Source organism: Barbus barbus (genome assembly GCF_936440315.1).
Source record: "Barbus barbus genome assembly, chromosome: 14".
Lineage (NCBI taxonomy): Eukaryota > Metazoa > Chordata > Actinopteri > Cypriniformes > Cyprinidae > Barbus > Barbus barbus.
This window is the reverse complement of record NC_136742.1, coordinates 32,372,256-32,397,818: the sequence shown is the minus strand read 5'-3', so window position 1 is coordinate 32,397,818 and position 25,563 is coordinate 32,372,256. Positions and strand designations below refer to the sequence as shown.

Here is a 25,563-nt window from a genome sequence, read left to right as displayed (position 1 = left end):
CTCAGACAAATATTGTCCGATCCTAACAAACCATACATCAATGGAAAGCTTATTTATTCAGCTTTCACAAAAAATGACCCTTCTGACTGGTTTTGTGCTCCAGGGTCACATATGGTTAGAAAGAGGGACATCCCTAGTTCAATTGCATACATTTCCAGAACTGAAACCTGAACATTGGCTCATAATTCTTCTTTGATTTTGTTGTCATATCAAAGGTTTTTCCGGAGGGGATTCTGGATTTCTCTTTTTATCACTCCATAAATCAGCAAATACTGTCAACAGACAGAAAACAAACACATTTTCACCATGTTTTTAGGAGTGAAATGTTGTATAAATGAGTGTGAATGAAATATGAACAAACCTTCAGAATATAGAGAGGAATAAAAGGGTAAAGTTTGGTGTTTGTAAGAGAGAAAACTCTTTAAAGATTCAAATCTACAGATGCAAATAGATAAAGTGCAATAAAAGAAACACTTAAATGTAGATTTGGGATGTTTTCTTTCCACTAGTCTGAAAGAAGAGACATGAAGCAAAACAGACAAAAATCTCTAAACTGACCATGAAAACGTCTTGTCTGGCCTTAAAACACTTCTTCAATGCAGTTAGATTGTCTTACATGGTGACAACATCAGAATAAAAAATCAAGTATTGTATCTGAATCTAACGACAGGAACACATCCTGCTCATATTTCACCAAAATGAGAAATGGCATTAAATAATCCATCTTATTTGAGGAGCATCAGAAGATATTTTCTCAGTCTGGTGTCACATGTATGTTATATTAACACATGCAGCATAAACACTTCAGAACAGATGTTATGATTCATGCCAGCAGATGGAAATGACTCAGATCGAGCCGTATGATGTCACGCATCATTCATAAAGGTTTATGAATCGGATTGGATCGGCTCCACACTCGTCTGTCCGTCCTGCGATCATGCACTTCTGCATCTACAGCGTCTCTCATGCATTCGGCCCCAAACACACAATATCAGAAGGATTTCTGAAGGATCATGTGACTGGACTTACGATGCTAGAAATTCAGCTTTGAGATCACAGGAATAAATTACATTTGAAAATATATTCAAATAGAAAACAGCTATTTTAAATAGTAAAAATATTTAAAAATGTACTGCTTTGGCTGTATTTTGGATCAAATAAATGCAGGCTTGGTGAACAGAAGAGAAATCTTTGAAAAACATTAAAAGTCTTACTGTTCAAAAACCTTTGACTGGTAGTGTATGTCATACACTCATGAGCAGAAGTGCATGTGGCCGATGAAGAGCGGAAATAAAGACCAAGAGAAGGGAAGGAGAAAAGAAACGAGACGAGAGAGAGAGAGAGAGAGAAGCAAGGAAAGAGGGCATACTTTTCGCAACGGCGATTCAGCCAACCGGACTTTCTTGGGAGATATCTGTGAAGAGAGCAAGAGAATTAATATCCGTGTATCCCTCTTCAGAGATATCTCCTGCTGCGCCGAGCCTCCTGCGTCCAGTGCCTTCACCGCATTCGAAACAATCAAAATCACATTCGAAAGGAAATGGAATTACACTGAAAATGCCATTTTTGTTATTTTTTTTAACTTGTTAACCTGTTGTTAAACTGTATATGTTCAACATTTCAATGAATTAAACATGCTTTTTCATAATAAAAATTCAGAATCCGGAAAAATTTAAATAGGAAAAAATGTAATCCAGAAGAATTTAAATGGAAAAAATGGAATTTGGAATTTGGTAATTTTTTTTTAAATAATATAAAATAATAATAATAAAATAATTAATTAATTAATTAATTGATGGATGGATGGTATTTGGGGAAACGATAAAACAGAATTTAGTTAAAAATGAAATGGAATTTGGGGAAAATAAAACAATTTGTAAAAAAAAAAAAAATAGAATAAAATAAAATAAAATAAAATTTGGTAAAAAATAAAATAAAATAAAATGGTATTAGGATAAAAATAAAACAATTTGGGGAAAAAATAAAACAGAACTTGGTTAAAAATAAAATGGAATTCGGGGAAAAATAAATAAAATAAAATGGTATTAGGTTAAAAAAAACTATTTTGGAAAAAATAAAACAGAACTTGGTTAAAAAAAATGGAATTTGGGGAAAAATAAAACAGAATTTGTTAACAAATATAAAATAAACAGATTTTGGTAAAAAAAAAAACTAAAATAAAATGGTATTAGGTTAAAAAAATAAAACAATTTGGGGAAAAATAAAACAGAACTTGTTCCAAAAATAAAATGGAATTTTGGAAAAAATAAAAGGTATCTTCAGCTTGATTATTTGCTCTCCGTGTTGCTCCAGAGTCACATGCTGAACTGAATTAAAGTCACATGAATCTTCACATCAACATCTCATCGAGATCACGACCGCCGAGCTCCAAAGCTGACAAAATACCATTAACACACATGAAAGCAGAGAGAACACGGACCTTATGAACGACCTCCACGATACTTATATGTTTATTTTGTTCTTTTCAGAGTTTGACAGTCGTGGTCATCGTTTAAATTCTCCTTCAGTTCAGCACATGAAAACATGATGGTGAGTGAATTATGACAGACGCTTGATTTCTGGGTGAATTATATCTGAATTAGAACCATAAAGACCAGCGTCATATTGACACGTGTGTTCTGGGACTCAAACCCGTGACTGCAGCGTCGCCAGCGCCATCAGACGAGCTACGAGAACGGCGGTGTTATTATCTAAGACTCTGATAACTACTGCAGAGACACTGGACGCAGACAGGAGACGAGGACGAGAGTTACAGGAGAGAGGAGACCCAAACACACACACATCAGCACATCAGCAGATCCGGCTGAGCAGAGCCCTGGTTAGTGCTGGTTAAACTGGTTAAGCTGGTTAAGCAGCAGTAACACGGCTCTGTCCAGCAGCTCTGGTCTCCGGCTGGTTCAATCATTTCAGCTATAGCTTTTATACTGTGAAAAACTGATATAGCAAAAATATTATTTAGAAAAAACTGAGTTTCTATGAAAAAAATTACTCATTACACTACTGGATTGTCAGATGTATTATTTAATTCCATTTATTTATTGTAATTGACTTTTATTTATTTACTTTATATAAAACTTTTAATTAATCACAATTTTATTTATTTAAATCTAATGATTTACATCATTTAAATCTGTTTATTTATTTGAATCACTTTTTTATTCTAAACCTAATTATTTATTTATTTTAATCACATTTTTATTTTATTTTATTTTTCCTGTAGCTCAAATAGTAGAGCATGGCGCTAGCAACGCCAAGGTCAGGGTTCGATTCCCAGGGAAAGCAAGAGCTGATAAAATGTAGAAACTGTAACTTGAATGCAATGTAAGTCGCTTTGGATAAAAGCATCTGCTAAATGCATAAATGTAAATGTAAAATGTAATAATTTAATGATTTTTTTGTTTGTTTAAAATCTAATTTTTATATTTATTATTTTCATTGTATTTTATTTTGAGTGTATTATCTCATTAATTTAATCAATTTTATTTATTTCATTTAAATCTCATTTTATTAATTTATTTTAAATCTCATTTATTTATTTATTTGAATCATGTTTTAATTATTAAAAATCTCCCTTTTATTTATATATTTATTTATTTATTTTAATCACATTTTAATGTTTCTGTTTTATTTATTTTGATTACATTTATATGTAATTATAAATTTTGATATGTTTTAACAGTTTTTCTGAATGTTTCCCTTGCAGCCTGAATTCAGACACTCTAAGTAAACAGCAACTCTACACAAGAAATTACACTTGATTTCAATAGAGTTAGTGGAATTGTTAAAGGCATTAAACTCACTTTAGCAGGGCCCATGTACTCTGATAATCGTCAGTGATTAAACTAAAGAAACAAACCAGTGTGGGAGGACGAGAGCTGCCGGCACAGGAAGTGAGGCGCAGGAACAGGAAGTACCTTCATGGGCGTGATGTAGGAGGGGTCCACCATGGGCTTGGGCCGGTTGGCCGTGTCGGCCAGCAGACTCTGCCATTGCTGCGGCAGGCCGGTGAACTTCTGCTGCTGCGGGTCGAAGCCGGTGTGAACGCGGTGCTCGAAGTTAGACGGAGCCGAGATCTCCAGACGCTTCTTCTTCTTCCCAAACATCCTGAGAAACCACAGAGACACAGCCACCATCAGACTACACACACTGACAACACAAACTAACACCTCACTGATTCCAGAAAACAGACCATAGTTACAGCAAAATAATCTCACACCGTTCTGGACAAATATCTTTTTAATTATGTTTGTTCTTCATGTTCCAGCAGCTTTATGTCATTGATCTGACTGTCTGACTTTCTGATGCTGATTCAGGAGAACGATAGACTCTCTCTCTCTCTCGCTCACACACACACACACACACACACACACACACAGCTGACAGTGCAGATGTCACACTGGTAGTTTGAGTGTGTGTGTGTGTGTGTGTGTGTGTAAAAGCGTGTGGACTGCTGGGATATTTCTGGAGCAGCGGATGATGTTTCTGTCTAATGGAAACTCCTCAGATATCCCAGAAGGCTTTAGCAGCACTTACAGCTCTATTAATAACCGGCGTGAGTTTCCCTCATGTTCGTCTCGAACTGTTACGCCTCTGAAGCGTCAGATCTGGACGCTAAACTGTGTGTGCAGTGAGACGGTACGGGAGATTACCCATGATGCACTGCAGCAGAGAGAAACATCTATTAAAGCAATGACGATGAGCTTCTGTTTCATTTGGACACTGATACACACCCTGCAAAAACTAATCAATAAAATCAATAATGCAAATCATCAACAACGAATGTCATTATCGATTACTCACCGTGCACGTAACAAACGTCCGGCAGGCGTGTCAAATTACACACTGAATAACGCATTTCTATGGACGAAATGGATCTAAATGAATCTAATAGTGGAGGAAACAGAGTGAGCTGTTTCAGGAAATGTGTGTGATCCAAGCTGCCCAAAACATGCCAGTGCTTTATTTTAAACTTCAAGCTAATGCATTATAACATGACTCGTCCTGTCAGGCGCTTTGACAGATGCGTGTGTTTAATGTGTGAGATGATTCCTCAAAACTTTCATTTTACGGTTATATCCTTATCTGTGAAAGTTACATATTCACGCAAGTGTTTCTATTTTGCATAAAGGCTCGTCCTGAACGTCTGCGTTAAACAGACTGAATGCAGTAGAGAGGGAGAAAATTAATATGCAGCACAAAAATACTCATTTTGCTGAAATATCTGTTATTGGATGTTACATTTAGGTTTAAAAGTCAACATGTAATTCAAGCATTTTATGATAAAGGGATAACAGCGTTACTGAATATAAATTTAAGATGTTCCTTACATTTACAGAATAATGACAGTAACAGGTTAATGTATTCAGAGTGATTGTGTGTGTTCATGCAGAACATTCCTCCCATCTGTTAACACTGAGTTTGAGTTTTTCATTATTATCTTCATTTTTATCTCAATTTTTAGTGTAAGGATTTAAACTGTGCTTTATAACTATTTTTGCACATAATGTATAGCCAGAGCTGGGTCGATTACTGACTAATTGTAATCCGTTACTGATTCCAAATTACATGACAAAATCCAATAATCCATTACATTACACACTTTAGGTAATATAATCAGATTACTTTTAGATTACTTTTGACCTAACTCGTTAATCACATTGATTTAAACAGGATAATCTTGTACCACAATGATGTAAAAATACAAAGAGTGAGAATATATATTCCTTTCATTGTAATTAACAACATTAAGTGCATTAAACGTTATATTACGTCAAGGTTTCCCAAACTGGGGTTCGTAAAAGAACTGCAGGGGTTTGTGAGTTTAATGAAAGGCAAACATGCAATTAATCATAAAAACATAAAAATAAAATAAATCATTTTAAAATAACAATCAAAATAATTCACTTACTAAAAAAGAAGAAATATTTTATGTTTACCTGCACGCCATATGATCATTAACCAATGTCAGAGAACCGTGAACATGCAAACGAGATACTTAATTATTAAAATATTTCTTTTTTTTTATTTCAATCTCAGGGGTATTTAAAGGGGTCCTTGATTATTATTTCACTTTTTTAACTTTAGTTAGTGTGTAATGTTGCTGTTTGAGCATAAACAACATCTGCTCAGTTATGATGCTCAAAGCTCAATGCAAAGGGGGATATTGTCTTTGACAGAATTACTGATTGACCACCTCTTTAAAGTAAATATATCCGGTGAAAGAGGTTCAGATGACAAAAAGTTTGAGAATGTCTGCAAATTAGAAATAATGAGAATTTGTGCATTTTAATGAGTTTGAAAGACAAAAGCCTTTCAATAATATATAATAAAGCATGGTTAAATAACCTACAGAGTGATAATTCAAATAAAAATGAATGTGTTCATCAGTAGTTGATGCAATGTTGAAACACTTCTTAAACCTGACCTGATTTTTGTAAATCATTGGTCAAATGCTGTGTTGCACCTGACTAATGACTAGTCTATGTGTGAATGTCCACAAAACTGAACTTTCTGAGTGTATATAAGTCGTAGACTATTTTAGAGAGGAACATTTAAAAGATAAAAAAAGAGGAATTACACAGCAAAAAATGGCTTATTTTTATTTATTTTTGTCTTGTTTCTAGTCTAAATATAACAAATTCTTAAATCAAGATACTTTTACTAGATAAGACAAATGACTTAAGATATTTAGTCTGTTTCCAGGGGGGGGGGGGGCACTCACATGCTCACTCACACACACACACACACACACATACACATACACTAACACTCACATACTCACTCACACACACACACACACACACACACACACACACATCACTGACACACACACACACACACACACACACTAACACTCACATATTCACACACATGCACACACTGTCACAGATCGGTCAGGCTCACTCACCCAATCACAACACACTCCATCACCAGAGTATTAACCACACGCACCGGCAAGCCATCAACTCCCTCATCAGTCAGCATTTATAAGCACACACCTCACTTCACTCGATGTATGTTCAGACATAGTGGACTCTCGCTATGATATCCTACCGATATATTGAGATACCCACCTTGTTTACTTGTCTGTTGTGTCTTCTCCAGAGTTACTTTCTGCTCCTAGCTCCAATGTCCTCTCCAGTCTCCATCGCATTGTGGATAATCTCCATACTCCTCATCCGAGGTGTGTGCTTACTTCCATCTCCGTCCCACAATCTCCTGCGAACCAAGAACCACGGTTACAAGCTCATTCAAGTCAAGAAACCTTACATCACTCAGGACACTCACCATTCATCTGCACCCGCACCTGTTGCTGAGAATAAACTCACCTGTTTTACCTTTATTCCTTTGTCCGAGGGTCATTCCGTGACAGAAGTTCGGACCACCAAAGGAGTCAGCATCATGAGTGCACCCGACCCTTTCCAGGAGATCGTGGATGCCCTCAAGCGGGTTCTCACTCCACCACCAGTTCCACCATCACCCGTACCACCGGACATCCGTAACACCACTCCTCCAGTACTTTCCAGTCCCATGGCCAAACCAGTGCCCTTCGATGGCTCGGCAGAGGAGTGCAACGGATTCCTGCTTCAATGCTCGCTGGTTCTCGAGATGCAACCACAGCTGTATCCAACCGAAAAAGCCAAGATTGCTCTTCTGATTTCCCTGCTGAAGGGGCGAGCGCTCCAATGGGCCGAAACCATATGGGCACAAGCTAGTACTGTAACCCTTTCCTTCGACAACTTTGTTGCTCATTTCAGAGAAGTGTTTGGCAGACCGGCAAGTGATACCACGGTCAGTGAACAACCCATGCAAATTGATAACACTCGACTGTCCTATTCAGCGCGGCAGAGATGGCTGACCCTAGGTTTATGTCTATATTGCGGTTCCGGTGGGCATGGGATTGCTACATGCCCAATTCGTCCACCAAGACCTGTGGTGAGTGTCATTAAGCCTGATATATTAAATATGCAGCCCCTCACCGCTATTGTGAACCTTACTGCTTCCGGTGTCTCCCTTTCAGTACAAGCCCTCCTCGACTCCGGGTCAGCCGGTAATTTCATCTCCGGGAATCTCTGCCACCAACTCAGTCTCTCGACCACCTCCACCAAAACCATCTATCAAGTCTAATCAGTGACCGGCAAACCACTCAGCCGAAGACAGGTGCGTCACTGCGTGGGACCTCTTCACTTGCGTGTAGGACAGTTACACGAGGAGACGTTACATCTGCTGGTGGAGAATTCCACCGCTGATGTGATCTTAGGGCGCCCCTGGTTTGTGCAACACTATCCCATCTCCTGGAAAGCTGGTGAGGTCTTGAAGTGGGGCAGTAACTGCTTCCCTGACTGTTTTCCACATGCACCTCAACCCAAGTCTCCTCGATCGATTACACTCCCAGTCAATTCCACATCCATAGAGAGCCCCGTTGACAAACAGTCAGTGGAAATTCCTACCTGTTATGCCCCCTTCAAGGATGTGTGCTGCCCGAAGAGGGCCTCCCAGTTACCCCCGCACTGGCCATGGGACTGTGCCATTGATCTGCTTCAAGGTGAATCAGTGCCCAGAGGGAAGATGTATCCATTATCACTCCCTGAACAGAAGGCCATGGAGGAGTACATTGAGGAGGCTCCATTCGCCCGTCCACGTCCCCTACTGCTTCTAGTTTCTTCTTCGAGGCTAAGAAGGACGGAGGTTTGAGGCCTTTCATAGATTACCTGGCACTCAACAAGGCTACGGTGAAATTCCGGTACCCACTTCCCCTCGTCCCAGCGGCATTAGAACATCTCCGTGGAGCCGCAGTTTTCACCAAGTTAGACGTCCACAGCGCGTATAACCTCATCCGGATACGTGAGGGGGACAAGTGGAAGACTGCCTTCATCACCCCTACTGGCCACTACGAGTACCTCGTTATGCCGTATGGATTAGTAAACGCCCCCTCCGTATTCCAGGACTTCATGCATGAGGTTCTCCGGGAGTATCTCCATCAATTCGTCCTCGTCTACATTGATGATATCCTTATATACTCCCGAAGCATGGCCGAACATCGCCACCACGTTGCGGAGGTCTTTCAATGCCTGACAGATTACAATCTCTTCCTAAAGGCCGAGAAATGTTCCTTCCACCAATCCCCAGTGCAGTTCCTTGGATACATCATCGATCACAGTGGCATCCAGATGGACGAGGGTAAGGTAGAGGCCATCAGGACTTGGCCAGTTCCAACTACCATCAAGGAACTTCAACGATTCCTGGGATTCTCCAACTTCTACCGAAGATTCATCTATAACTACAGCTCCATAACCAACCTACTCACCAGTCTGTTGAGAGGCAAGCCCAAATCTCTGTCCTGGTCACCAGCAGCCACAGAAGCCTTTGAAACCCTCAAGAGAGCCTTCACCAGTGCACCGCTCCTTGCCCATCCAGACCCCAACAAGTCCTTCATAGTTGAGGTTGATGCCTCCACCACTGGGGTAGGAGCGGTGCTTTCTCAGCAGCAGGGGACTCCAGCCAAACTCCATCCATGCGCCTTCTCCCGCAAGCTCAGCCCGGTGGAAAGAAACTATGACATCGGCAACAGAGAACTCCTGGCTATTAAGTTAGCCCTAGAGGAGTGGAGGCATTGGCTGGAGGGTGCTCAACACCCATTCATCGTACTCACTGACCATAAGAATCTCCAATATTTGCGAGATGCCAAGCAACTTAACCCGCATCAGGCTAGATGGGCGCTATTCTTCACCCGATTCAACTTTACCATCTCCTACCGTCCAGGACCTAAGAATGTTAATGTGGATGCGCTGTCTCGTCTGCATGCTCCTGAAGAGGTCAGTGAGGAACTGGATACCATCATTCCCAAGAAAATCTTCGTCAACCCCATCCAATGGACCTCCAGTCCAGCTTCTCCCTCCAATGCCTCCACAGCCACTTCGCCGGGCTGTATACAGGGATCGCAGTATGTCCCCAGAGCACAACGCACCCCTCTGATCCACTCCACTCACACATCGCTGGGCACTGGCCACCCAGGGGCCAACAGCACCTTCTCGCTGCTAAAGGGCCGCTTCTGGTGGCCCTTTCTGGTGGCTTCTGGTGGTCTAATATGGCTAGGGATGTGAGGACGTTCGTCCAAGGCTGTTCCGACTGTGCCATCTCCAAGAGTCCGTGTCATCTTCCATCTGGCAAGCTCCTTCTGCTGCCCGTCCCCAATCGTCCCTGATCACACCTAAGAGTTGATTTCATCACGGATCTGCCAGCCTCGGATGGTAACACATATATCCTTGTAGTCATTGATCGATTCTCAAAGTCCTGTCGACTTCTCCCACTCAAGGGCCTACCCACTGCCATGGAGACCGCTGAGATTGTTTAATCACGTCTTCAGATACTACGGAATTCCAGAAGACATTGTTTCAGACCGTGGCCCACAGTTTATATCCAGAGTCTGGAAGGCCGCCTTCCTGCTCCTAGGTGTGACCTGTGTGGGATATCATCCTCAGTCTAACGGGCAGACGGAAAGGAAAATTCAGGAAGTCGGATGATTCCTGCGACCCTTCTGCCATGGCCACCAGGACTCTTTGAACCAGTTCCTAGGCTGGGCCGAGTACGCACAGAACTCGCTGCGTCAACCATCCACTGGACTCACTCCCTTCCAGTGCGTTCTCGGTTACCAGCCTCCCCTGTTCCCCTGGTCAGGGGAACCGTCTGGGGTACCATCTGTCGATTTACTGGTTCCGAGAGAGGGTCTGGGATGCAGCACACCATCAGCTGCAACAGGCAGTGCGCAAAACCAAGATGACAGCCGACCTTCGTAGGGCCACAACTCCCACTTACCAGCTGGGTCAGAAGGTCTGGCTGTCCACCCGGGACATCAGGATGCGCCTGCCCTGCAAGAAACTTAGTCCCAGATACGTTGGTCCCTTTAACATCACGAAGCAGATCAACCCCATCACATATCAACTCCAACTCCCCTCACATTACAGGATTCATTCTTCCATGTCTCACTTCTCAAACCATATCACCCTCCTGTTTCTGTTTCCACAGTGCCTGGCCCGACAGTAGAACCCCCCTCTCCCGTTAATCCAAGAAGAAGGTGCCATCTACACGGTCCACGAGATACTGGACTCTCGGCGCTGTGGTGGTCTCCTAGAGTATCTTGTGGACTGGGAAGTTCATGGTCCAGAAGAGCGGTCAAGGGTCCCCAGAAATGACATTCTCTATCCCATGCTACTGGAGGACTTTCACTCTACCCATCCAGATCGTCCAGGACCCCGAGGGAGAGGTAGACCACCACGACGTGAGGGTCCTCGGCCCTCAGGAGCGGGCCGTGGAGGGGGGGGAGTACTGTCACAGATCGTCAGGCTCACTCACCCAATCCCAACACACTCCATCACCAGAGTATTAACCACACGCACCTGCAAGCCATCAACTCCCTCATCAGTCAGCATTTATAAGCACACATCTCACTTCACTCCATGTCCGATCTCGTTCAGACATAGTGGACTCTCTCCATGATATCCTACCAATACATTGAGATACCCACCTTGTTTACTTACCTGTTGTGTCTTCTCCAGAGTGACCTTCTGCTCCTAGCTCCAACGTCCTCTCCAGTCTCCATCGCATTGTGGATCATCTCCATACTCATCCAAGGTGTGTGCTTACTTCCATCTCCGTCCCACGATCTCCTGCGAACCAAGAATCACGGTTACAAGCTCATTTAAGTCAAGAAACCTCACTCAGGACACTCAGCATTCATCTGCACCTGTTGCTGACAATAAACTCACCTGTTTTACCTTTATTCCATTGTCCGAGGGTCATTCCGTGACACACACACTTACACTCTCACTCACACACACACACACACACACACACATACACACAGGGATGTGCACAGACATTCTGAGGGGCAGGGGCTCAAGTGGAAAAAAGGGCACTTCTCATATTAATTTATTTTCTAAACAAAACGCTTAATATATTAGGGGTGTGTAATATTGACACAAACTATATCAATATTTTCTGGTATTTTATTGATAACGATAATTAGACAATATTTAGTTGAGTTTGTTATTGTGCTGATATCTTTAGGACTACCGTGGACAGCTGACTCCTAAAGTTTTTGATATTCTGTGGTGATCAGTTCACAGCAGTGGTAGAAATTAACCTTTTCCAATAAGTTTAAATTGATTTTTATTTTTTTTCCTTTATAAAGCCCTGCATAAATGTGCATATTTTCATTGAAACAGTCAATTAGAATAAGTCACTTAAGCTGTTACCAAGCAAATTAAATCAGTATTGACCAAATTATCTTTGCAATGCAGCGAAAACACAGAAGCTGCATTAGAAGTGGCATTTAGATGCATTTACACACCGTTTAATGCAGGACATGAATGTATTTAATCTGCAGTTATGCATTAATACTGTTTTGATATTTTAAACATAAAACATTGAATACTGATTAAAAAATGGATAGATACTTTAAATGTGAAATTAAAACCGCCAGCAGGTGGCAGCAAGTCACCATTAATAAGTGAGTCATTGCAACTGAACCGAATCATTTAAACGATTCATCAATTCAGGAACAAAACAGCTGTTGCTCAGAGACACAAATTGAAATGATATTTTTTGGCGAAATAGAGCAAAAACAGTCAATATTTTGTCTAAAACATAAGTGTGTTAATATTAAATTCTTGTTTATTTAACTGCTTTATAAAATCAATATCACATTTGTAATGTTGCTTTTTGGTGAAAAAAAAAAACAAAAAACATCAGTCTTCGCGTGATACTGACTAACTATATGTAATGATATAAATATATAGATTTCTGCCCCCATAGCTTTAATTTTGTGATCATTCTTAATCTAAATGCATTTTAATAAACTGAATCATGCAGTGAAAGAACGCACACTGGTCTATGGTAGCAGATGTTAGCAAGACAAATGAACTATATTTGCCTTTTGTCTTTTGGATAATTAGCTGTAAATTCGAGGCACAGGTAGCTAGTCTTTTGTTTATCACCACTCACCTCCACACCAAGATAAACACAACTGGAGAGGGAGGGAGGGCTTCACTTCTGTCTGTGATGTGCATGTGCCGATCAATGTGTGCTGCGCCGAGACGCGGAGGGGAGAAAGGCATCGGAACTCGACTGAGTCTCAACATTTTCTGACCCGACCTGATATTTGGATTTTTTTATTTGTTTGACAGGGAAAGCTGTGCGCAAGCAGAAACACACACGCATACATATATACATAGGCCTATATTCATTCAAAAAAAAAAAAAAAAAACCTACCCAGAAAAAAGGGCACTTTCTCTCGAGGAAGGCACGTGCCTGCTCACACACACACACTCACTCACACTCACACACGCACACACACACTCTCACTCACACACACACACACACACACACGCAGCAGATGTCACTTGTTCACTCACTCACACACTCACACACACACGCAGCAGATGTCACTTGTTCACTCACACACACACTCGCTCACACACTCACACACACGCGCACACACTCACACACACACACACACACACACTGACGCAGCAGATGTCACTTGTTCACTCACACACACACTCGCTCACACACTCACACACACGCGCACACACTCACACACACGCGCACACACACACACACGCAGCAGATGTCACTTGTTCACTCACTCACACACTCACACACACGCGCACACTCACACACACACACACACACTGACGCAGCAGATGTCACTTGTTCACTCACTCACACACACACACACACGCGCACACACACACACTCACACACACACTCACACACACACTCACACACACATTCACACACACGCGCACACACACACACACTCACACACACACTCACACACACGCGCACACACACACAGACGCAGCAGATGTCACTTGTTCACTCACTCACACACACACGCGCACACACACACACTCACACACACACTCACACACACACTCACACACACATTCACACACACGCGCACACACACACACTCACACACACACTCACACACACGCGCACACACACACAGACGCAGCAGATGTCACTTGTTCACTCACTCACTGCTGTCATCATCTGCTGTGGTTCCTGCAGCGTCAGCAGAAGCTCCAGATAATCTCAGATCAAACTCAATCACATCTCATTCATATCTCACTGATTCTTCCACACAATCACCGAGAGATCTCATGGAGAGTTCAGACAAAATACATTTTAGAAGTTTTCCCCAAACTGAATAATGATGTCTAATTCTGAGTATGGATCGCCATACTTGGCCACATGTCACTTCACTTCACTAATTAACTGAAATCATATAACTTTAAGAAATTAATCAATTATTATCATTTTAACAATAATCATAATCTATTAAATATTTGTTTTATTTTCACAAATTCCATTTTGTATTTTTCCCCTAAATTCTGTTTCATTTTTTTGTTGTTGTTGTTGTTGTATTATTTTATTATTATTTTATTTTTTGGATTTTGTGTAATACAATTGTATTAAATCATAAAACACAATCACCAAAAAAATTTAAATAATATTATTATGTTATTAATAATTATTCATTATAATTATTATTATTTCAGGAGAAAGGTCAGTCTCAGCTGTGTGAAGTGTCCTGAGCTATGAAAGAGAACGCTCTATAGAGGCGTGATCAGAGTCTGCGGGGACTGGGGGATTATGGGCCGGCGGGTGGCTCGTGAAGGGGTAACCCTGATCAAACCCGTGACCCAGATCAGGGCAGACAGCCTTAAAATGGGATTACAAAACTAGAGAATGCTTACAGGCTCCTGAGATGAACGCCGAGCAGAAACAGAGACGTCACACACCGAACTTCACATCAATCACAGCTCAATCACAGGGGAAGTCGTGGCCTAATGGTTAGCGAGTCGGACTCGTAATCCAAAGGTTGTGGGTTCGAGTCTCCGGCCGGCAGGAATTGTAGGTGGGGGGGAGTGAATGTCCAGCGCTCTCTCCACCCTCAATACCAAGACACCGAACCCCCAACTGCTCCCCGGGCGCCGCAGCATAAATGGCTGCCCACTGCTCCGGGTGTGTGTTCACTGTGTGTGTGTTCACTGCTGTGTGTGTGTGTTCACGGTGTGTGTGTGTGTTCACTGCTGTGTGTGTGTGTGTGTGTGTGTGTGTGTGTGTGCACGTTGGATGGGTTAAATGCAGAGCACGAATTCCGAGTATGGGTCACCATACTTGGCTGAATGTCACTTCACTTCACTTCACTTCACTTCAACACAAACTACAGATCATCAGGACTGAAGATACAATCACTATCATTATCTGATGATCACTGCTCCTCCAATCAGCTGAGAGGGACATGTTAATATTAAACAGATCACGCAGACTCTGAAATCTGACTGGATGAGACGCATCAATGACAAAGAAAAGATGAATTTTATGAGTGTGACCCAAACTGGCTTACAGTCAGACTGATGAATTATATTAATAGTGTTCCATAAGAACATAACATCCCAGAGAAATGTGTCCCTGCAGCACAGAAGCAGTCATGAGTAACACAGGTATATCTGTAGCAATAGCCAACAATACATTGTATGGATCAAAATTATACATTTCTCTTTTATGACAAAAATCATTAGGATATTAAGATCATGTTCCATGAAGACATTTTGTAAATTTCCTACCGTAAATATATCAAAACTTCATTTTTGATTAGTAATATGCATTGCTAAGAACTTAATTTTAACAACTTTAAAGGACTTTAAACAACTTTTTCCTCAATATTTAGATTTTTTTGCTCCCTCAGATTCCAGATTTTCAAATAGTTGTATCTCAGACAAATATTGTCCGATCATAACAAACCATACATCAATGGAAAGATTATTTATTCAATTTACAGACTATGTATAAATCTGACCCTTATGACTGGTTTTGTGGTCACAAATGAGGACTCGTTCACAGACAGTAGAACCAGCCAAATTTACTGCTTCAAGAGTGAAATGTGTCACTTCTGTGTCAACAAAACAACCTGGACAAATAAAGACCATCTATCAAACACTCATTGGTCAGTCAGACAGATAGTCCCGCCCCAAACTCACGTGATTGGTGGAGTCAGAAGTTGACATGTTGCTCAAACAAACAGATCAAAGCAGTGAAGCTCCATTCAGGAATCAAAGGAACGAACGACTCGGTGACTTCTGAGCGTGAATCTGATGTGTGTTAGCGCAGCTCCTCAGCAGATCAGTGTCCGTCCCCTGACCGTCAGCTGAGACCCGCGGCTCGGCTCGTCCTCGCACCATCTGTCAGCGCAAACACAGGTCCTTCCTGCTCGCAGAACACGGCTATTTACAGCAGCTCCGCTCACAAACGCATCACAGATACCATCGCATTCCACGCCACAGAACCCTGAACACACCACAGACATCTGAGAGCAGAGCATCTGCGCTCGCCCTGCCAAGATATTCCCTGGCTGTGCCGCAGAGAAGAAGAAAATCATAAATCAAATTAAACAAATTATAATAAATACAAATGCACTGCAAAAAATTATTCTTACTTAGTATTTTGTCTTGTTTTCTAGTATAAATATATAAACATTCTTGAATCAAGAAGAATTTACTGTACAAGTAAATGACTTCAGATATTATGTCTTGTTTTCTGTAAAAAATAAAAATAAAAAAATTAATATTTTGTTAGTTTTTGCTTAAAACAAGCAAAAACATCTGCCAATGGGACAAGAAAAATAATCTTGTAGACCCTTTCAATTAAAAAGATTTTTCTTACCCCATTGCCAGATATTTTGTTTTAAGCGAAAACTAACAACATTTTTATAATGTTTTAGAAAACAAGACTTAATATATTTTACTTGTCAAGTAAATGCATCTTGATTCAAGAATGTTTAGATATTTATACTAGAAAACAAAACAAAAATACTAAGAAAGTCATTTTTTTGCAATGATAAGAATTAATAAATAAATGTATAAATAAATAAATAAATCTAGAAACTTATTGTTTTTTAAACAAAATAAAAAAAAAATAAAAATGAATATGAATATAAATAAATAAAAATAGTTATTGTTTTTGAAATAAATTGATGGATGGTATTTGGGGAAAAAACAAAACTGAATTTAGTTAAAGGGGTCCTATTATGCTCTTTTACAAAGTGTTGATTTTGTTTTGGGGGTGTACTAGAACATGTTCTCATGCTCAGTGGTTGGAAAATAACATTATTTTTCACATAATTGTCATTATTACAACACCTCTCTCCCCAGCCTGACACAAACGGCTCCATTAGTTACGGGTTTGATGAGGACCCGCCTTCAGAAAAACTAAATGTGTTGTGATTGGTTAGCTGTCCCAGTGCGTTGTGATTGGTCAACAGCTTAGACGGTGTTTCAGTATTGCCCCGCCCCTTGCCAAATCAGCAAGTTGGTCAATATTGCCATATCGGTTCAGACCTCGAGAATATTGAACAAGAGGAGACCGCAGAACCTTTGCACGCACAGATATTACACAGACATATTAAAGTGGTAACGATATAGTTGTTGTTTTTTTGGCTAAATCACATTAGATAGGATGTCAACCACATCTTAAAAATAACTGCATGACTATGTACAGATAAGTGCACCGGTAATATGTATTATGTTTATTATTCTTTAATTCTAACATTATAACATGAATTGCACTGAAACTGTTATACAGTTGAATTTATTTATACCATAATCCCACAGACTCGCACTATTTGTGGCTCATATATATGCAAATTAATTCTCTGCCAGCAGGAGGCGCTGTTGGAGCGGAGAGAGCGAGGTTTCCCCGGTGACGCTGCACACAAAGCAGAGCTGCTTTATCAGACATTATATGCAAGATGAAATGAAAATGACATCCAAAATGTTCTTAAGACTGTCGGTTTCCTTCAGAAATACAGTGATATAAAAACACCTGCACTGGGTTTTGATTTTGAAACATGCAGTGCTCCTCAGCCCCCAACCATTCGACTTTCTGTAGGCGGGATTTACAATTTGTGATGTCATAAATACAGGAAAACAACTTTGTAGTCCAAACGAGCCGTTCGTTGTAGTTCTTGAAAAGGGATTTTTAAAAAAAACAAAATATCTTTTTTTTCCTAAATATTTTTTTTCTCCTAAGATGGAGAAACAGTCGCAGCGGCTTCTCTCTCTCCCGACAAATCTGTGTTTTCATGTTTTTTGTCTTGTAAGTCGCAATGTTTTTGCACATCTTCGTCTCATCTACCTGTCTTTAAGCGCGCATACAGTCGTGAGTTTCTGCTCGATGTCGGCAGAATCACATTTTTAGAGTTAAACTCTGCGCACGCTGAAGAGCTGCGGGACCTCGGTCTGCTCCGAAGGCCTACTCCATCACGACCCCCACTACTGCATCTCGCCCACAGCGGAGGCGCTACAAGCGGCGTGAGAGGAAGCAGAAGAGGGGTAAGCGCGGAGGTATCCGAGCTAGGCTAGCGGCCAACCCACACAAGCCAGCTATCCCCACCATCGTACTGGCGAACGTACGCTCTTTGGACAATAAACTGGACTACATCCGACTACTCCGCTCTACTCAGAGGACTGTAAGAGACTGTTGTGTTTTTTTGTTTACGGAAACATGGCTTAACAACAGCGTACCGGACTGCGCCATACAGCTCGACCAGCTAACATGCTATCGAGCTGACAGAGCTCTCGTCGAGGGAGGTAAGATCCGCGGCGGCGGGCTTTGTGTTTACATCAATGATGCATGGTGTCGTGACGCTGTTGTGGTCTGCAAACACTGCTCACCCCTGGTGGAGTTTATGATTATTAAGTGCCGGCCGTTCTATCTACCGAGAGAATATACAGCCATACTGCTCGTTGCTGTATACATCCCTCCCAGCTCCAAAAACAACAACAGGAGTGAAGCACTAAATGATCTGTACCAGCACACCAGTGAGCAGCAGATAGCCCACCCAGATGCTTTTCTTATCTTGGCTGGGGATTTCAACCACGCAGACTTAAAGAGTGTGTTCCCAAAAATACATCAACACATAGACTTTCCAACAAGGGGAAAAAATACTCTGAACTTTTACACCACCCAGAGAGGAGCTTACAAGGCCCTCCCCCTCCCCCACCTCGGAGCCTCAGACCACATCACTGTCATGCTAATGCCTGCATACAGACCGCTCGTTAAATTCACCAAACCAGTTCACAAACAGATTCAAGTGTGGCCGGAAGGGTCGTCAGAGGCACTTCAAGACTGTTTTGACACCACTGACTGGAATATGTTTAAACAGGCTGCCACATACAACAACACTACAGACCTCCAAGAGTACTCAGAGACTGTTACTGCCTACATCTCCAAGTGCATTGATGATGTAACAGTCACAAACTCCATCACTGTCCGGGCCAACCAGAAGCCGTGGATGACAGGGGAGGTCTACAGACTTCTGAAGGCTCGGAACGCTGCCTTTAGAGCTGGAGATGAGGAGGGCCTGAAGACAGCTAGGGCCAACCTTTCCCACGGCATCAAAGAGGCCAAGAGACAGTACTCCAGGAGGATAGCCCATCGTTTCAGCGACAGCAGAGACACGCGGAGCCTGTGGCAGGGGATACAGACCATTACGGATTACAAGCCCCCACCACAGACCTGTGACAAAACCATGCCCCTGCTGAACGAGCTGAATGCCTTCTTTGCTCGCTTTGAGGCACAAAACAGCACCACTGCACAGACGACTCCACCTCCTCCCGGCGACCAGGTGATGACGCTGTCCCCGGACAGCATGAGGAGGTCCCTCAGCAGGATCAATGCACGCAAAGCTCCGGGTCCTGACAACATTCCTGGGCGTGTACTGAGAGACTGTGCAGTGGAACTCACTGATGTCTTCACAGACATTTTCAACATCTCGTTAAATCAGGCCGTTGTCCCCACATGCTTCAAAGCTACCACCATCATTCCAGTCCCGAAGAAGTCATCTCCATCCTGCTTCAATGACTACCGTCCAATCGCACTTACTCCTATCCTCATGAAGTGCTTTGAACGGCTAGTCTTGCACCACATCAAGTCTGTCCTCCCCCCCCTCCCTGGACCCCTTCCAGTTTGCATATTGGTCCAACCGCTCGACCGATGATGCCATCGCCACTGCCCTCCACCCAGCCCTCACACATCTGGACAAAAAAGACTCATATGTCAGGATGCTGTTCATAGACTTCAGTTCAGCATTCAACACAATCATCCCTCAACAGCTCACTCACAAACTGGCCCAGCTGGGGCTCAATACCTCTCTGTGCAACTGGCTGTTGGACTTCCTGACCTGGAGACCTCAAGCAGTACGGGTCGGCAGTAACACATCCAGCACCATCACACTGAACACTGGGGCCCCCCAAGGATGTGTGCTGAGCCCCCTCCTCTTCACTCTGCTGACCCACGACTGCACACCATCACACAACTCCAACATTTTCATTAAGTTTGCGGATGACACGACTGTGGTGGGTCTCATCAGCAACAGAGATGAGACAAACTACATGAGCGAGGTGAGCCGCCTGGCCGGGTGGTGCAGTGACAACAATCTCTCTCTGAATGTGGAGAAGATGAAGGAGATTGTTGTTGACTTCAGGAGAGTACACACTCAGCATGCCCCTCTGACCATCAACGGTGCGACTGTGGAGAGAGTGAGCAGCACCAAGTTCCTGGGTGTGCACATCACTGAGGACCTCTCCTGGACTAACAACACTGTAGCACTGGCCAAGAAAGCACAGCAGTGTCTCTACTTCCTCCGCAAACTCAGAAGAGCAAGAGCCCTGACCCCCATCATGTGCACCTTCTACAGAGGCACCATCGAGAGCATCCTAACCAGCTGCATCACTGTGTGGTATGGCGCTTGCAACGCATCCTGCCGCAAGTCACTTCAGCGAATAGTGAGAGCAGCTGAGAAGATCATTGGTGTCTCTCTCCCCTCCCTCCAGGACATCTACAGCACCCGTCTCACCCGCAAAGCCCTCCGCATTGCAGGTGATCCCACCCACCCGACACACAGCTTCTTCAGTCTGCTGCCATCAGGGAGGAGACTGCGGAGTCTCCAGGCGAGGACCAGCAGACTGAAGGACAGCTTCATACATCAGGCTGTCAGGAAGCTGAACTCCCTCCCGTCCTTGCCCCCCCTCCCCTCTTTCACCCCCATTTAACACAGCAACACACTAGGAACTCTGACTCTGTGACTCTGACTAACCCTAACGTCCAGACATTGTTAAGTAATAGGAACAAATATACCAATTACAACCAGTAGCACAATTAAATACAATAGAACAAAGCTATTTATTTAGTCATTTACTCTCCCTCATGTCAAACCTGTAAGACTGTCTTTCTTAAGTGAAACACAAAAGAAGATATTTTGAGAAATGTCTCAGTGTTTTTATTAAACGGTGAAAGTCAATGGGGTCCAATATTGTTCGGTTCTTCTAATGTTCTTCAAAATATTTTGCTCCACAGAAGAAAGAAAGTCACAGAGGTTTGATGTAAATTATGATTTCTGTATGAAATAACCGTGTATTAAAGTGCAGATGTGTTCAAAGGATGCTGATAATGTCAGAACAGCCAATCATCACGTGATTAACAGCCGTCTGATGAATCAGTCCATCTCTATTCAGTGTTTTTGATTCATTATTGATGCAACACACAGAGCTGAGTTGCTGTAAATCTGATGCGGTGACAGTGATTGAGTTTGTTTCTCTCATATTGCTCCAGTCAGTCACTGGTTTTAATGATCCACACACACTCTGATCATGCTCAACCAGAAACACACACTCCTCCTGTTACTCACACACACACACAGACGGATCTCACACACACGGATCACACACACAGAGATCACACACTCTCTCTCTCACACACACACACACACACACACACACGGATCTCACACACACGGATCTCACACACACGGATCACACACACACAGATCACACACTCTCTCTCTCACACACACACACACACACACACGGATCTCACACACACAGATCACACACTCTCTCTCTCACACACACACACACACACACACGGATCTCACACACACGGTTCACACACACACAGATCACACACACTCTCTCTCTCTCTCTCTCTCTCTCTCTCACACACACACACACACACACATGAACGTGCGTCAGATCGTCCTCATCTTCATCACACACAGAACACGCCTGTAAGCGCTCATTAAAATGCTATAAAAATTTATAATATTTCATAGGAGAGCTGACGGACTTGTAATCTTGCAAAAACTCAAGCTAACGTCTATTACAGCAGAAGAACACGGCTTTATTTTAACCTTGGCATGGGGTGGGGGTTTATGGGTAAATAATCCCATCAGCCCCTGCAGCAGCTCCCATCAGTGACATCACATGATCAGGACACGTGTGATTTACTGCAGTTCATTTCCTGTCTCTCTAATCATCATCATCATCATCATCAGTGCTGTAATCACTCTCAGTATCTGCTCTTCTGCTCCTTCACACAGCATTCTGCTATTTTTACCGCAGTTTATTGGCATATAACCCATCTGCTGTGGGTAACTCGCCCGGAGTGCAGCACGTCAACACTCATTCACTCACGATGTTTGGCCTATATACTGCACACACACACACACACACACACACACACACACACACACACACACACTCACTCACACTCGGTTTCAGGCTGAAATAGGTTTGTAGTTTTTATTTGAGTGTTGATTATTAAATAACTTTGATTAATTGAATTCATTATTTTCGGTTCCTATTCATTTCAGGGCATCACTACTGTTTTTCATTAAACAATGACTAAAGGTGCAGTATGTAATACTGACAGCTAGTGCTTGAACAGGGTACTGCAGTCCAAATGCATACTATTGAAGAGAATCCTGCTCCTGCTCCTCAGACTAGAGCCCTGCAGGGGCCTCAGATTAAGGCCCTACTCCGGCCCGTGTCCGACAGATAATCAGAATTACCGGCCCGAGCCCCTTCTCCCAAAACAGCTTATACTGTTTCAGATATTAAAATAGTTCCGTTTTGTATGTAATGGCAAAGTGATTATATTTTGTTTCTTTTTTTTATTAAGTTAATATAGAAAAATGTTTGGAGCATGTTTTGTTCTCCAAGCTCGATCTCCTCTATGTTTAAGTCTGGATAGTGGGACTAAAAGAAGGGACTGACCACTTGATCTTAAACATCTGGAGGAGTGTATGGGTGCAACAATTCAGATAAATACATAGGAGCTAGATCGTGTAAAGATTTGTATACGAATAAAAGGATTTTAAAGTCAATTCTAAATTGAATAAGCAGCCAATGAAGGATCCGCAGAATAGGAGTAATATGAGCGCTTTTACGGCTATTATGAAGGAATCTAGCGGCAGCTTTTTGAACTAGTTGAAGACGATTAATTAAAGAATTAGAACTACCACAATAAAGTGAATTGCAGTAGTCTAAGCGTGACGTGATGAAGGCATGAACAGCCATCTCTAATGTTTTATGATGTAGGAAAGGTTTAATTTTTGATAGCAGACAAAGTTGATAGAAACTATTACAGATGAGATATGTTTGTCAAAGTGTAAGGACTCATCTAACCAAACACCAAGGTTCCGTACACGTCGAGAACTAAACACTGATAAACTACCAAGATCTACGCAGGTTGTTCGAGAATTGTCAGAGGACCCAAAAACAATCCCCTCAGAACATTTTGGGCAAGCCAAAGTTTAACTTCCTCTAAGCATTCTAATAAAGAAGTAAAAGCTGAAGGATCCTTCCTCTTGATAGGCAGATAAATTTGGGTATCATCTGCATAGAAATGAAAAGACACCCCATGACTTCTTAGAATGAATCCCAGAGGTAACATGTACAGAGAAAAGAGAGAGGGTGCCAAGATGGAGCCTTGAGGAAGACCACAGGTTAGATTAGCAATAGAAGAAGAAAAGTTACCTAACTTGACCAAGAATTTTCTGTCAGTGAGGTATGACAAAAACCACTTAAGAACGGTTCCTTTTATCCCCACATAAGACTCTAATCTAGATATCAGAGTGTGGTCAACAGTGTCGAAAGCAGCTGACCAATCTAAAAGCACAAGGACCACAGAGTCACCAGAGTCCGTAGATACAAAAATATCATTTAGCACTCTCAAGAGGGCAGTTTAGAGATAAATGGTAAGACAGAGATAGGACGAAAGTTATTCAGAACAGATGGGTCCAGTGAAGGCTTCTTGAGTATAGGAGTGACAGTAGCCACTTTAAAGTCAGCAGGGACAGAGCCAGTGCAGAGACACTTATTAAAACGAGACACCAGTCCTGGCCCAACAGCATCAATGATTAATTTAAAACATGTGGGGTGTATAGTGTCAAAGGAGCAAAAAGATAGTTTAGTATTAACAATAGTATCCTTAAGTAGATGCAGAGAAATGGGTTCAAAAGTGTCCCAAGAAGCATAATGCAACAACGGGATGGAGAGTTCTGTGCGAGAGGGGCTTATGGTGGATCTCAAAGCAGAGACTTTAATTATTTTCAATGATTTTTTGAGGACTTTTTTGTTTTTTGCTAATATTAGTTACCCAAGTACTCTGCTGTGGTATTGAGAATGGTGACATTTCACTGGTCTCTAAAATGTAGATGTCATAGCAACCTTATTTAGGCTACAGAAAATATATATATCGCTATCTTTAAATAAATCATTCTTATAAAGTTTTGGTCATATGGTCCACTAATCGTGCTAAATAATCGTGATTATGATTTTTGTCATAATCGAGCAGCCCTGTGGTCTCATGTTGTTTTCACCAGCGCTGCAATTTATTTCCATCACTAATTGGTGGATGTCTGAAATATAAAAATAAGGAAAAGCCTAAAACAGGCCCGAGGCCCGGCCCGCGTCTGAACTATGATGTCGAAATTGGCCCAAAGCCTTACCCTAGGGGCGTAAAAAAGTCGGGGCCCGTCGGGCCCGGGCTGAAATGCAGGGCTCTACCTCAGACTGGACTTCACGTGGGTTGCCAGATTGAGGAAAGGCAACAGGAACGAGTACAACTGACATTAAAAGGCAACTAATCATTGAGTTGATTTATCCACCTTTTAAACAGCTTTTAGATGGATGGTGAGGCTTTTTATGTCAGGTAGTATCTATGATCTCTGATGATCTACGTTCACTGGCTTCCACAGCTGCAATTCACTGCATTTTCCACAAACTGGCAACCCGGGGTGTTGAAATACTATTGAGTAAATTGGAAGTGTGTGGAGTCACACAGACCAAAACAAACAGACACCCCGACACTGAACACACATTTCAAAGCAGAACAACTGGCTGTAGCATTGTTTTTCATAGAAACAAGTATGTGAACTTTCCTATCTGCAAACATATTACAGTATTTTATGCTCAAGCTGTAAAAAAAAATTACATACAGCACCCTTAAAAACAACTGAGCTTTTGTTCATCTTTATTGTCTGTCTCCTCAATAATGATCAATAATGAGTACAAAACAACGACAAACGTAAATGTGAAAGCGACTGAACTGTTTAATCTGTTGTCCTGATGTGACTTCAAGAGTAACTAACTATGATGTTCAAACACTCCTAAATCATTGTGCACGTGTACC

At 42.1% G+C, this 25,563-nt stretch overlaps 1 protein-coding gene across 5 annotated transcripts in view; it reads right to left on the bottom strand.

Annotated features, from left to right (window-relative positions):
* LOC306880533 (serine/threonine-protein kinase PAK 5-like) overlaps positions 1 to 25,563 on the bottom strand; it is a 61,927-nt gene that overhangs the window by 29,465 nt on the left and 6,899 nt on the right. Inside the window, exons 1-3 of one of the 5 annotated variants that reach the window (XM_079434097.1) lie at positions 16,074 to 16,296; positions 3,936 to 4,125; positions 1,370 to 1,414 (exon numbers count right to left, since the gene is read on the bottom strand). In XM_079434097.1, the coding sequence (XP_079290223.1) occupies positions 1,370 to 1,414; positions 3,936 to 4,124 (234 nt within the window). In that variant the 5' untranslated portion in view covers position 4,125; positions 16,074 to 16,296. Of the gene's footprint in view, positions 1 to 1,369; positions 1,415 to 3,935; positions 4,126 to 16,073; positions 16,315 to 25,563 lie in introns of those variants that run through there. The other 4 variants (XM_079434098.1, XM_079434096.1, XM_079434099.1 and 1 more) reach the window with 4 other exon arrangements.